Source organism: Cynara cardunculus (genome assembly GCF_001531365.2).
Source record: "Cynara cardunculus var. scolymus isolate 2C chromosome LG 12, CcrdV1, whole genome shotgun sequence".
Classification (NCBI taxonomy): domain Eukaryota; kingdom Viridiplantae; phylum Streptophyta; class Magnoliopsida; order Asterales; family Asteraceae; genus Cynara; species Cynara cardunculus.
The window spans coordinates 10,179,786-10,193,667 of record NC_037539.1 but is presented as its reverse complement, the minus strand read 5'-3'; the positions used below and the strand labels follow the sequence as shown (position 1 = coordinate 10,193,667).

The window sequence follows — 13,882 nt, the reverse complement described above, 5'->3', positions numbered from 1 at the left end:
CGGTGGTGGAGCCACCATGGTTGAACTATTTTAGAAAATGGGGTCCAAAAATAGAGTATGATCTTGATAAAGAAATCAAGAATTTGGAGAAAATCATGATTGGAAAGTTGAAAAAGGCTTTTGATAAGTTTGTGAATGGGATACCAAGAGAGGTGTTGGGTGAGGAAGGGCCCACTGGGCCAAAAGTGAAAAACAATTGGAGTGGAGATGAGATGTGAAATGTCATGAATGGTTTGACTTTTACATCTTATAAATTATTGATACATCACTTAAATTACCATTTCTTTTATTCAAATTCGCCTCTTAATCATTTTTTTTCTGGGTTGACCTAAATATCACTACTTCTAAAATTCAATACAGATATGCAATTACGATGGCCAGATATGTAATTATGATGGCTAGGTCCGTAATTGCGACGGTGAACCGGTTGAATTTGATTTTTTTTTGTCTTTTAGCTAGGTCCGATTGGTATTGCGGATGTAGTAATATTTGGGTCAACCCATAAGAGAAATGGTTAGGAAGCCAATTTGAATGAGAGAAATGATCATTTAAGCTAATTTCTCCAATTTTATTCATTACCCATTCTATATGAGTTGTATGTAAATGAAGAGAAGATATGAAATATAAAGGAGTAGGATATGAATAGCAACCTTTATTGTATTGTATGAATTTATAATAATAATAAAAACAATATTACTACATAAATATTGCCGCTATGCGAGCCGATTAATCTCAGGATGAGCATTTGCTTTGCAGATAGTCCGGAGTCATCGCATTTGAACCTTCGTGGCTAGGGCTGTAAACGAACTGAACGTTCAACGAACCGTTCGGCAGGAAGTTCGTTTATTTAATAAATGAACGAACATGAACAAATTTTTTCGTTCGTTTAGTTAAACGAACGAACATGAACAAGAGTCTCGTTTGTTCATTTATGTTCGTGAACGTTCGTTCATTTACCGTTCGTTTACGTTCATTTATATTCGTTTGTTTATGTTCGTTTATATATTAAATTTAATATATAATCTTTTGTTTATATACTTTGAATTCAAATAATATTTATTTATGTTCGTTTAGCCCATTCGTTTATGTTCGTTTAGTCCGTTCGTTTATGTTCGTTCGTTTACGTTGGTTTAGTATGTTAACAAACGAACATAAACGAACACGAACATACCTGATTTCTAAACGAACGAACACGAACACAAAGATTTTCGTTCGTTTACCGTTCGTGTTCGTTTGTTTGTTCGGTTAAGTTAAACGAACGAACATGAATAAGTCTCCGTTCGTGTTCGTTCGGTTCGTTTACAACCCTATTCGTGGCCATAAGGGGATTTTTATTCCTTATTGGATTTGAACCTGGGACCTTCAGGTACTTTTGACCTGTGGAGCCAAACTCAAACGAATCGTAATGGATTTTAAACCATGGTAAACCGTCAATATTATAAATAAATTATAAAAGCCCTAAACGTAACTTTCACTATAACACAAAACCATATATGTAATTTATTCTAAATTAACATGTTTTTTTTGTTATTAATGAAACGATTATAGTATGAAATTAGTGTTAGGAGTAGAAGCACTTTCGATGGTGCCACGTTTGAAGCTGTTTCCAATACGTTACCTTTGTATCTCATTTTATTTAATTATATCTAATTTTAAATATTTAAACTTTAAACTATTATTTACTGCCTTTTTGTTTAGATTTGGTTATATTAATATCTAATTTTAAATATTTAAACTTTAAACTATGATTTGGTTATATTTAAACTTTTCAAATTATTTCAAGAAAATCATTTTGTTTTTAGAATTCAAGTTTCTTTACTATAAATAAAGAGTAAGAACGAATATAATAAGTCTATAAAAAATGTAAATTAGAATTTATTTGTATATATATATGATTGATTGTTTATACCGGGTTGGGTTCACGTGAGACCAAAGGTTGTTCGTGAGACCCGTAAGACCAATTTATGTTCATTGATCGACTTTATAAGCTAATGATCTAATGGTCTAAAGTTGCACGGTGACAAGTTTGTGATTATTGAGAAGTCTCGTGGCAATTTTGTGATTATGAATGTTCAGATTGTAGATCTAATCCAATTGTTGAGAATTGGTCTTACGGGTCTCACGAAAAACTCTTGGTCTCATATGATCCCAAGTCTGTTTGTACCTATCATAAAGAATAACAGACCATATTGTGAGCAAACAACTTCTACGCTTGCTAAGCAAATATCGAACCTACAAAACCAAATCATTTTTAGGTCCTAAAATAAACATAGGATCATAAAGGAATTAAAGAATTAAATATCATGTAAATACCGATATGAAACTGTATTATCCAACTAAAAAGTTGTTTATTTTGATTAATTACTCAACGATGTCTAATTTAGATAAAAACACATTCGCTTTTCTTATGGGGTGGAGGTACCCATGGAAGGAAGATTACTTGGATTAGATGGAGTGTTACTTGTAACTCGATGGATAAGGGTGGTATCGGTATAGACAGTCTAAAGGCGCTTAACTGGAGTCTTATTGGGAAATGGTGGTCGTGATTCCTCACTGACGAGGATAGTTTATGGAAAACTGCATCAAGTCTTTCCATGGCGTGGATGGTGGTTTATTTCGTGATGGTAGTAGGAAGTTGGGGGTATGGGGTACGATCACGAAGTGGAACTCTCTTTTGAGTAAAGTGGGTCTTCATTTTAACAACTTCTGGTCATTGGATTCAAGTGGCAACCGTGTTTGGTCTCTCTCTGACGATGGTGTATTCAAGGTTAAGACGTGTAGGGAAAAATTGAGGAGCGTGTTCTTCAATCGAATCACAGGTGTACGTTGTGGAACAAATCTGTTCCAGGTAAAGTTAATATGCTTTTTTGGCGCTTATCCAAATCTAGGCTACCCACTAGATGCAATCTTATGATTAGAGGTATTCGTATAGAGTCGTATATGTGTCTGTGCTGCCTTTGTCATCCAGAAACGGAAAATCACTTATTTTTTGGATGCTCCACGACTAAAGAAATTGGCGCGCTTGTAAAAAATTGGTGGCCGGAGTTTCATTTTCAAGCTACTAATTTGGCGGTGTTCATTGCGGCGGCAAAGTTCCCGTTCAAAGGCAAGAAGGCGGCTGAGGCTATGGAGGTGATTCTCTTGGTGTTCATTTGGCTTCCTTGGGCTAATCGTAATGATCTCGTTCATAAAAAAACCAGCTAAAATGCCGAAGGCGATTTTCAAAGATATCGTTCTCTTCTCCTTCAATTGGCTTAAAGTTAGATCGAAAAATTGTAAACATCTTGATTGGAACCTTTGGTGTAGTAGCCCATTGAGGGCGGTTTTGTATCCGCTAGAGGCTTGCTAACTGGTTGTTTTTTGGTTTTATAATATCAGCCGTTCCAAAAAAAAAAGTACAAGGATGATAATAGCTTTTCAAATAAGATTTTCGGTCATCAAAATAACATCCTACAAGTGTCTCTTACCCATTAAGCACCAACCGGTTAAGATTGTCGTTCACAAAATGACATGGAAAGATTGTTAGTAAGAAAATGTAATCTCTTATCAGAAGTCACTTACCCGATAAGAGGCGACAAGTGTTTAATTAACTAGTAAGAGCGGGTAAATACATAGTAAACAACCCCTAAATCTATAATAGCAAATAGACAACATCAATTCATGTTGTTTGATTTGATGAAGTAATCTTAAAAGGGATTTACCACACCATGTTTAGAACCTTGACAAGGTCTAATCAAGCGTTAAAACCGAAATTAAGAATCTTCGGGGTTCATTCACCTTCTACGGATAACAAACCATCTACCGATTGATCCCTTCTCTTTAGGAAACAAACTTAACCGGTAAACGACATTAATAAACAAAATATCAAATGGGTAATTGCTTGATACAAATGTTAATTATGCATCTTAATTCAAACTACTGAGTACCCCCTTTAAACCCCAGCACTTCAACCATGAATTTGAAAATGAGAACCATTTTACAAGCCATTTGGTCCTTCCCTTGCACTCCTCTTGAATTTTAACCACATTATTGGCCATACCATTGTATCAAACAAAAGCGCAATCCCAGCAAGGACCATCACGAACCAGTTTACCAGCAAGCAAGCGATCGTTGTCCAATTCCATTGGTTACAGGAAATAATCAGGCGTTCGTCTTGTTACATCAGGTTCTCCTCTTCTAGGAGCAGGATCAAACTGCAATATAATCAATCACTTTGAAATTACTATATTCCTAACCCAAGTAGACAACTCTTTTAAATTCAAAAATATGTTTCTCCTACAGACTAAAAGACCAAAAGTTTGTATTATTCAGACGAGAGAAACCTGAATAAACGTATGGCCCTTGCAATCATCAACTTCCAAGATAGATGCCATGTTCCCACATCGATAGCAATAGTTTGGTGCACTAAAGATGGTGACAACCTTTTGGTCCTGTTTCAAAAACAAAATTTCGCATATAAAATAAACCCGCTAAAGCCGCCACCGACATGACTCAAAAGGGTCCCACAATTTATGTAAATAAAAGTAATTACATGTCCCCAGTTGAATCCCTCCATGACCAGCTGATGAGCTCTAGCAATAAGCTTTAGGTTGTTGGTATGGTTAAATTGCTCAGATATATCCTACAAGACAATTTTATGTTATAGAAGAATCGAACAGTTGTATGAAATGAGATATGTCAAAAGAAAAACGTATTACTTGGCCGAAGGTGTATCCAGCTCCACGGGGTGAAATGCCCCAACCGCAACGGTCATCTGGGTCAGACCATAAAAGATCGCACATTGGGCCTTCATGTGGAACCTCTTGAACACGATCAAAATTTCTTATACTATCAAGAGTTTCAATTGAAGGTGACAACCCACCATGAAGACAGAATATTTCTGATTCAACCTAGAGCCACATGAAAAAGGGAATCAAAATTTTTCATAGCAAAAAGAGGAAAAGAAAAGGCGAACACATGGAGTAGATGTAATGCCGTTAACGTTGAGAAATGTATTGAAGTTAAATATGTTTATAGAGTAAGAAACGAGTATACTAACCAATGCAGTCAATGGAAAATAATCAAAGAGATCTGTAAAAGTCTTCCAAACATTAGCATTGCCATACCTATATAAAAGTATAAAACTACAATTAGATACCAGCAAGGACATTAAGCATACAAGAGCATAGGTGACAAAAGATATACAAAATCCCTGATTGGTGGATATTTCCTACTGAAAAGCACTGTGTAAGTCGCTTAGAGTCCTATAGACTGGATATATGTATTTACAGAAAAGTTCAAAAATGTCTGCATATACTGGACATATATATTTACAGAAACTTAACTAATATGTCTATAAACGGAAAAAGTAACTATAATACTATCTACCAAAATGGGACAATATTTTTTGTTAACAATATACATGATGTAGCCTGATAACATGTTTGCTGAACAATGCTGCTTCAGTTGGAAATTTTGAGATTTTTAGCCCTGATTACTTGGTGATTGCTTTCCTCCTCTTCAGAGATCGAGCACAAGATTAAACATACAAGTTTCAATTTCCTTTCATTTGTGTAGACTTTTATTGAGAAAACTAATAAAACAAAAACAGCCATAAGGTAAGAAAGAATATGTAAAAACAGGCCCTTTACTCATCATACAGATCATAGCATGAGCTTAAAACTTTTATGCCTTTTGTATACTTTAATGGGGTCCAAAAATTTTGATTTTTTTAATTTCAAATATATTTCAGTATGCCATAATTATGATGCAACTACTAGAACGTGACTACAATGAACAGCGAATGACTGATGAAATATCATGAGTGACTTGGACCCTTATCAAGTAGAAGGGTGCAAGAAACTCACTTCCGAAGACATTCGTCATAAAACCCATAAACTTGAGTGATCTGCACACAAATATACTTGTTAGTTCTAGAGGTGGGCTAATTTAATATCATACATGTAGACATAATCAGCCAACTTGCAGGTGACCTGCTTCACAAGATCCATTTTCAAGAAACGTGATTGATACTCAACAAGTACACACACTCACACACACGCACATATATATATATATATATATATATATGTGTGTGTGTATATATATAGAGAGAGAGAGTCATAGACATTCTACTCAGATCTCAACATTAACATCTTAACATAAAAACGGCTACTACCAACTATTACATTTATTTTAACAAGGCAAGACCAATGAGGGAGAAAAATACCTGACGGCTTTCATGATTTCCCCTCAGAATTGTGATTCGTTGAGGATACCGCACTTTCAGAGCCACCAAGAGCTAAAGAAAAGGATATTGGTGCCAGTCAAGAGAGACCCACATGTTAAAAATCGAATTACATCACTTTCATGAAATTGTATTGTACATACAACAGCTTATATATGGAGATGGTGACTAAAATCGTATTTTGATCCAATTTGGTTACCAAAAAAATCTCTCTTTTTCCATCATATTAACTGTTGTTCTTGCTAACCGCAAATTTGAATTCCATTTTCAGTCAAGTAACTTCAATGATTATACTCATTGTGTCCCACAGTAATCGTCACATTTTCAACCCTGGAAGTCTTTTAAACCAAAGTACTAAGTTTTCCCCCATTTCACACAAGTAATTTGTTGAGTTTTGGTTGACAGTAATTACTTCAATTTGAACATGAGTTCAACACAAATGTGTTTTAGGGATTTTCGAAAACAGTCATCTACTTTTACTAATTTGCGTGTAGAATTGAACATTGTAATTTTTGTTGAGCGAAGGGAGTAGTAAATAGGAGATGCCATTATTTTATAACCTCTTCTATGTGTGGAGTTTCTATATCAAATGTTTGTTTTCTGCTGACCAAATAAGAAACAGTAAAGGGAATAGCAAAGAAGTACATCAAGTATTTAAATCCTTATTGCCATTAAACTGTTTCCAGTGTTTTTAAGTAACCTCTATTTGGAAAGGAAAAAGAACTTGTCTCAAAGTTCCTGCAACATCTAAGTTGTTTGGCTGCTTCTAATTTGTACTGCATTGCAAGTATTCCACTTCCCTTGATCAAGTAGAGTATAGTGTTAGAACTTGCAATGTAGCACAAATTAGAATAAGCCAGACAACTTAGATGTTGCAGATGACCACAAAGAATTGGTAAGGGATCTACTGGCATCACCCATCAGTACTACAGTAGCTCACTTTATTAGCAAACAATTATATACATGTGGGATATTAGATGCATGCACATTTCAGCTTCCACTTACCGTTACAGTTTCAACAGAATAATACCCTCGATCCACGTAATCCCCCATAAACAAGTAATTTGTATCCGGGCACTGCCATAGAAGATGAAACATATAACTGCCATCAGTTAATGAATCCAAGTTATCTTACATATGACAGTATACCACTCCAAAGGGAAGACATTAAAACAAAATTAATATCCAATGACCTCTTTAGGTACATCCTTCACTATCAAATTGCTATCAGGGATCAAACTCCGCATGTACCCTTCCCACACCCTAGCAAATATTATTATTCTTTCCTCTCCTCTCCCTTAATGTACATATATAAAAGATACTTCACATCCAGGAACAGTAGCATTAGGGATTCTTTCTCCATGTATACAAAAATAAGAAAAAAGAAATCAAGTTTGCAGGACCTATGGACTAAAGATGAAACAATTGCACTCCATCACAGAAAAAGATTCAACAAGATGAAGTCCTTTTCTAAAATTTTACATTAGGAATTTGATGTTCCTAAATTACCAGTCCAATTTGTAAGTGTTCATAATGCGTCATTTTGCAAATGCATCAAATGTTAAAACTCTTCAAAACATCGTCCTTAAAATTCCTTCTAGATTTTAAGTGAAGCCTTTTTCTGAGACAGGAGTTCGATCTGACATGCTACAGCAAGCGCCGTATGTACACCAAGATTTATGGCAATTACCATTTTCAAGGTTAGAACACCACAAAAGTAAAACAAATGTGGACAAAGAATTTACCTTTCCTCCTATGCGAAAAAGTTCAGCAAGATCATGAAATTGCCCATGAATGTCACCACAGATGGTCACAGGGCTTTTTACTGGCTGCACAAGGCAAAATCCAAACAATAAAGAAGTAGGAACAGCTGAGGTTAAATGCCACCATAAACCAGAAGCAAAATGTCGAGATTTCATGAGCCAGTGCATGCTCTGATGATTATATTATGATAGATAGGTTTACGTAGGATGCACATATCCTATTCACCTACTTGGTTCACACTCAAGAGAAACAATGACTCATTAGACAACTATCTTACTCTTATCTAGTGTTATTGTTACATACTTGGCACCTTATGAATCAAGCCCAAAAGAATTTGATGGGCCAACTGCATCATCTAAGGACGAATGAGTGATTGTTAACCACCATGCCAAGATACTATCTATTCATATTGAACACATATCTCAAACCTGGCCTCCATATTTCACGATGGTAGATCCTATATAAGAATTCGAAGAACGCATATAGCTCATATCAATATATCATACACAGCAATCACAGCATCCTCTAACCAAATGAGATCTCCAGATTCCATAATCTAGGAGCAATTGTAGATTTGAAGAAGATTATGAAAGCATTCACAGTCATCTGACTAAACTTGAGACTTGCAAATCATCAGAGCCATAAGCAGTCAAGTTATCAAAGAAAACCTCTAAGATTGTCCAATTAATTGATGTAATCACACATTCATGATTAAACAGCCGCTCTAACCCTCTGGAGTGGAGGACAGGTCTGCGCACACCCCCCCCCCCCCCCCCCCCCCCGACCCTACTTTCAATTGGGATATATTTGACTTGTTTGGTTTGGTTTACAAATTCATTAGGAAGGTTCTGCTAAATACACCTACAAATCAAAATGAAGTCACAATTACAATAAAGCTGTTGAAGAAGCCTAAATTATTTAATCTACAGGCAAGATGACAACAAGCTCAAGTGCTGTGGATGTTTTTAGTTCATTCTATCCATCAAAACAGCTTTTATAAACTGATAGATCCTAAATATAGATTATACATCTTTAGAAAGTAAGCCTGCGAACCAAATGAGTCCTTTGAGAATTTTAAAGAAGCAAAAGAGCTATTATCACCAAAATACCAGATAGCAAAATCTAATGATTATATCTCTTAGACCATGCTGCATATGCCAGGCCTATATTAGTTTCTTACTGAGAAATATGGTTAGTGGCCATGTTTATATATGCTCTTTCAACATTCTTTCCGGTGTTTTATTTATATCCGAGTAGCTTATAGATATGTACTGTTCATTATGGAGAAAAGTTCTCAAATTTCCCAAGGCATTTTATATGTCTGTTTAACAATTCAGACAGATCCTGAATTCAACTATAAAGTCACAAAGGTAACATGTAGACTGGATAAATATTAAAGAATGACTCGTTCAACTACAAAAGGGGATAAAGACTCATACCTGAACATTGCTTTCACCCATGAGTATCTCTTTCGCCTTCTCACATAATGTCCTAACCTGCATCCACATAGCACATACATTAACACAGTTGGTTCTAAAAAGTAAAAACTGAAACTTCACAACAGGAAATGTTTCCACTCTTGTTTAAATATTTTTAGTGGCTTGTTCAATTATTTTGACATAGTTCACTTAAGTTATCAATGAGTGACTATATGTGTTTCTTAAAAACACAAGCATTTTCTAAGTTGCATCAACTACCAAGCAGCTAAAGACTGCAGCAACATAACATAAATGTTTCTGAAAAGTTTCGGCTGTTGAGAAATACTGCACATGGTTGCATGATAATTCATATGATTCTCATAAAGATGCATTATGGCTCATCTTACATCAGCTTCATAAGAAAAATCCTTCGTTGACCATACTGACCATTGAAAATGAGTATAACTTATGGGATAAATTCCAAATTCTGTATATAAATACTCCAGGGAGGCAGGGAGAACAGTACAGATGGGTGAAAATTCATTTCCCTTAGATAATAAGTTAAAAAGAAAAAATGTTGTCAGAAATTGTTTAACTTGTTAATATCTCTGTTCTGGATGCATTGTACTACAGGATGCAAGAATCAAGTCAACTGATGATTAGCACAATACGTTAAGTCTAGAGATTCCTGCAAGAAGAAACCCTTTCTTGAATTTCAATCAGTATAGTACCCTCAAAAAAACTACAGATATATGAAGAAATTCTACATATATATCCTCCGACCCTCCACTTAGTCTACTACATACATTGTATCCATATGTGCAAATCCAACCTTCTATTATGTGTGCTCATTTCTACTCATAGTACCATTCATCCTCATGTGACCACTAATCCATCTTAGTGTTTTTGTTCCACATCACTTCTTTATCTGCATGTGCCTTCCACTTGGTCTACTGTTTACCATTGTATCCATGAGTCCCCCCCCCCCCAACCTTCTATCATGCATCATCATTTCTAGTCGTAGTCACTCATCCACATGTGACCACAAATCCATCTTAGTGTTTTGTTATCTTCACTTCTTTATCTGCATGTCTCACTTGGTGGCTCATCGTTTTAAACTATGAAGCACCTAGTTTGCAAACCATCTTTAAGATCATCCTGTAACTTCCACGGAATAAAATTCCCCAAAGCATGTCACTAATTCATCCATCCTGCTCTCATATGTACCTATTCCCTGTGGCCAATATGAAGCATATCCTTTATTGGCACTGAAATAATTGGGATGGAATCATGTATCTCATTATGAGGGGAATCATGTACACCACATGTGAAAAACAAAATAGATCAGTCACAAAAATGCAAAATAGAAGCAAAAGGGGATCTGTGCTCTGAAGCAAACAAGCAGCAGTGTCTTTGAAAGAGGCAGAAACAGTCAGATTCGATTACAGCTCAAGGAAATGGCAATAGAACAAAGCCTTTACAAATTACAAAGAAGACAATTAGTAAAGCAGAACATATCATAGACAGACCGGCAAAACAAAACAAAAGACTAGATGAGATTGGGTGGTGGTACTAGACTGTGACATCCCTATAAGACAACCAACCAAGTGTTGACATTAGCAAAGACAGCTTTCTTCACAACCTAAGGCTCTGGTACCATGAAATAAATGGGGTTGTAATCTTGTATCTCGTACGAAGGGAAAAGCCTAGTTCTATAGTGTACATCAAGGGAGGATAGAAGGAAACATAATAAAATCATGCTTAAATCACGGATGTATCTTCTAAACACTGGGATTCCTATAAACCATCTATTTGATGATAACATGTTTATATTGTGAAACAAACTAGCAGAACTCAAAATAGAAGAAACCACTCGTGGGACCATTGAACTGTACTGATTAACAAACATCTGATGCCTCTAAAGCTTAAGACGAAGATGGTGGACAACATTCCCACATAGCAAACTGGAACCATATGAAGCGATCCACATTCCAAATAACGCCGAAAACGTCCTCTTCAGAAATTTAAAATCTCTCATACAAGTATATTTGGCTTCTAATGGGCGTTCCCAAGTATTAACAAAACCTTCCAACCCAATGAGAGGTAATATGATCAAATCATCCATTGATGCAGATATGAAGTAGAAGTATAGTGTCAAACAAAGTCAATAATAATAAGTTGAAAGTTTTGCAAAGAAGTTTAAGCGATTGATTCAGATATATAAAGATGAACCACTGTGTCAGAAGAAAGTTCCTTCTCTTCTTACATTCTATACTATCTGATTCGTTCTCCCAAACAGGAAAATACAAGAACAAAAAACAAAAGATAAATTAGACTCCACCGATAGCTATTCGACGTTACAATCAAATATAAAAATTCAAAAAGCAGATATCCAGCTTACTGTAGAAAATCTATGTTCTTCCAGTAAGAACTAGCAAATCATCTTCCCCCTCAATTCTAAGGAGAGAGCTGACTCCATATTTAAATTTTATTATTTCTCTAATGCAAAATCAATATGGACCCTCCTTGTTTAACACCAACATTATTCTATTTCCTGTTTCATTACAAAGTTTCACATATTACTTCTATCTCTTGTTTTGTTACAAATTTTAAAATGTACCTGTTCTTTTAGGAACTGATAAAATATAATACAAAGTTTCACCTATTTCACAATTAACTCTCCGAAAAATTAAGCCGTATCCATTTTTGAAGTGGACAAGTGCTCCATCAAACATTCAAAGTCATAGTCCATGTCTTTATTTAGAATGGAGGGAGTAATCACTATTACATCATAAATTGCCTACAAAAAGGCATGTACAGAAGTCAATTGAAGTCAGACTAATTAACAAAAACACAAGTTAACATTTTGTTATCCTTCTACTAACATCAAACTTGAAGAACCCTAGTGCCCTGGTAAAATGAAATCGCAGATCCATCAAAAATCACACAATCTAAGATGAAAAAAGTTCAAGATAATCCCAAAAAGAAAATAAAGTAACTACACGTCAATCAGATGTGGAGAAAGAGAGGGAAATAGTTAACCTCAGGCTCGGTTAAGGGCTTGCACTGCATGAGCTGTGAAATCTGCTCGTCTAGGTTCCCGTAGGTGTTCGAAGCTAGATCCACACTCATCTTCTCCTGTATATTATATGTGTGTATACATATAATAAAGAGCTAGGGTTTCAATATCAAGGAGTCGTTCTACCGATCAAAATGGTTCCCAATTGAATACGTAATCAGAAATTAACATGAACAAGAAAGAACGAAACCCTCGTAAATCGTCGAGGTTGTTCTTTTGTTTGGATATATTGCAATTGACCTCCTTCAATGTTGTTAATATATCAACTTCAGTCCCTTTGTTTCCCTCTCTTTTGAAATATCACTCCCCATTACCAGTGGCGGATCCAGGAAATTAATGGGGTTGGGGCACGTTGGATGGGACTTGGGGGAGGAAAGCACATGGTCATATGGGACTATAGGGAACCATGTAAAACAAGAGTGAAAATAAAAAATTTAAGCCAATCAACAAAGGTTTTTGGTTTTTAACTGAGGGTCTTTCCCTCCAATGCTAAAAGGTTGGATCTGCCCCTGCCCATAACCCCATTATTTGGGTAAAAAGTTGATTAGTGGCAACTTTAACTTGCTTCACACGGAACCCCCTCCAAAACATCAATGTAATGGGACATCTTTTGCCTCACTCAGCGGCTGAATCTAGGGGGCGTTTGGTTCGCAGATTTTGAAAGAATCTGATAGAATTGGAATATTGAATTTCATTGACCAAATTCCTTCGCTCGTTTGGTTCATTCTTTTTCAAGAAATAAATCTTCAAAATCCTACAAATTCCACAAATGAAGGAATTTAACATTCCTTAGCAATTAGATGGTATTTTGATGGAATTGAATTCTCTATATTCATAATACCAAATATGCCCTTAACTCAATATACCTTAATCTCATAAAACCCAATATGACTGTCGTCGACCACCTCCCAAAAATGCCCTTAACTCAATATACCTTAATCNCCAATATGACTGTCGTCGACCACCTCCCAAAAATGCCCTTAACTCAATATACCTTAATCTCATAAAACCCAATATGACTGTCGTCGACCACCTCCGACCACTGTCGATTTGAATCACTACCGACCACCACCATCTGAACCACCATCGATCACTACCCGATTTGAACCACTGCCGACCACTATTGATCTGATCTATCGTTGAACTAAACCACCCCCGATCTAAATCACATCTGACCATCGACAACTTAATCACCATGAACCATCGCCGATTTGGATCACTGCCGACCACCAGTTTGAATCACTGCCAACCATCAACGATTTGAACAACTACCGATCTGAACCACCGCGGACCACCTCTATTTGAACCATAGTGAACCACCATTTGATCTGAACCACTGCGGACTACCATCAATCTGAACCATCGTGGACCACCGCCGACTACCTTCGATTTAAG

The 13,882-nt window shown here is 36.0% G+C and overlaps 2 protein-coding genes across 2 annotated transcripts in view; one reads left to right on the top strand and one right to left on the bottom strand.

Moving 5' to 3' along the window:
* LOC112523682 overlaps positions 1 to 529 on the top strand; it is a 2,092-nt gene extending 1,563 nt beyond the window's left edge. The window contains exon 2 of the mRNA XM_025133368.1: positions 1 to 529. This exon is cut by the window's left edge and continues 1,356 nt beyond it. Coding sequence (XP_024989136.1) covers positions 1 to 218 — 218 coding nt within the window. The 3' untranslated portion in view covers positions 219 to 529.
* A 3,207-nt stretch (positions 530 to 3,736) lies between these two features.
* On the bottom strand, positions 3,737 to 12,652 carry LOC112522483 (serine/threonine-protein phosphatase PP2A-2 catalytic subunit-like). Its single transcript, XM_025131615.1, has 11 exons — positions 12,451 to 12,652; positions 9,430 to 9,486; positions 7,972 to 8,055; positions 7,232 to 7,303; positions 6,209 to 6,280; positions 5,847 to 5,887; positions 5,039 to 5,105; positions 4,698 to 4,889; positions 4,532 to 4,621; positions 4,323 to 4,430; positions 3,737 to 4,193 (listed from the first exon to the last, which is right to left on the bottom strand). Exons 1-11 carry the CDS (start codon positions 12,538 to 12,540, stop codon positions 4,128 to 4,130), a joined length of 939 nt encoding a protein of 312 aa, XP_024987383.1. The 5' UTR covers positions 12,541 to 12,652; the 3' UTR covers positions 3,737 to 4,127.
* Between the last annotated feature and the right edge of the window lie 1,230 nt (positions 12,653 to 13,882).

What these genes read in the sequence shown, in the direction of transcription:
- LOC112522483 (XM_025131615.1), bottom strand. Translation starts at nt 12,540, where the DNA reads ATGAGTGTGGATCTAGCTTCGAACACCTACGGGAACCTAGACGAGCAG. An exon ending in ATTTTCCATTGACTGCATTG is followed by an intron (nt 4,890 to 5,038) that starts GTTAGTATACTC and finishes ATGTGGCTCTAG; the next exon opens with GTTGAATCAGAAATATTCTG. An exon ending in AGGGATTCAACTGGGGACAT is followed by an intron (nt 4,431 to 4,531) that starts GTAATTACTTTT and finishes TTTTTGAAACAG; the next exon opens with GACCAAAAGGTTGTCACCAT.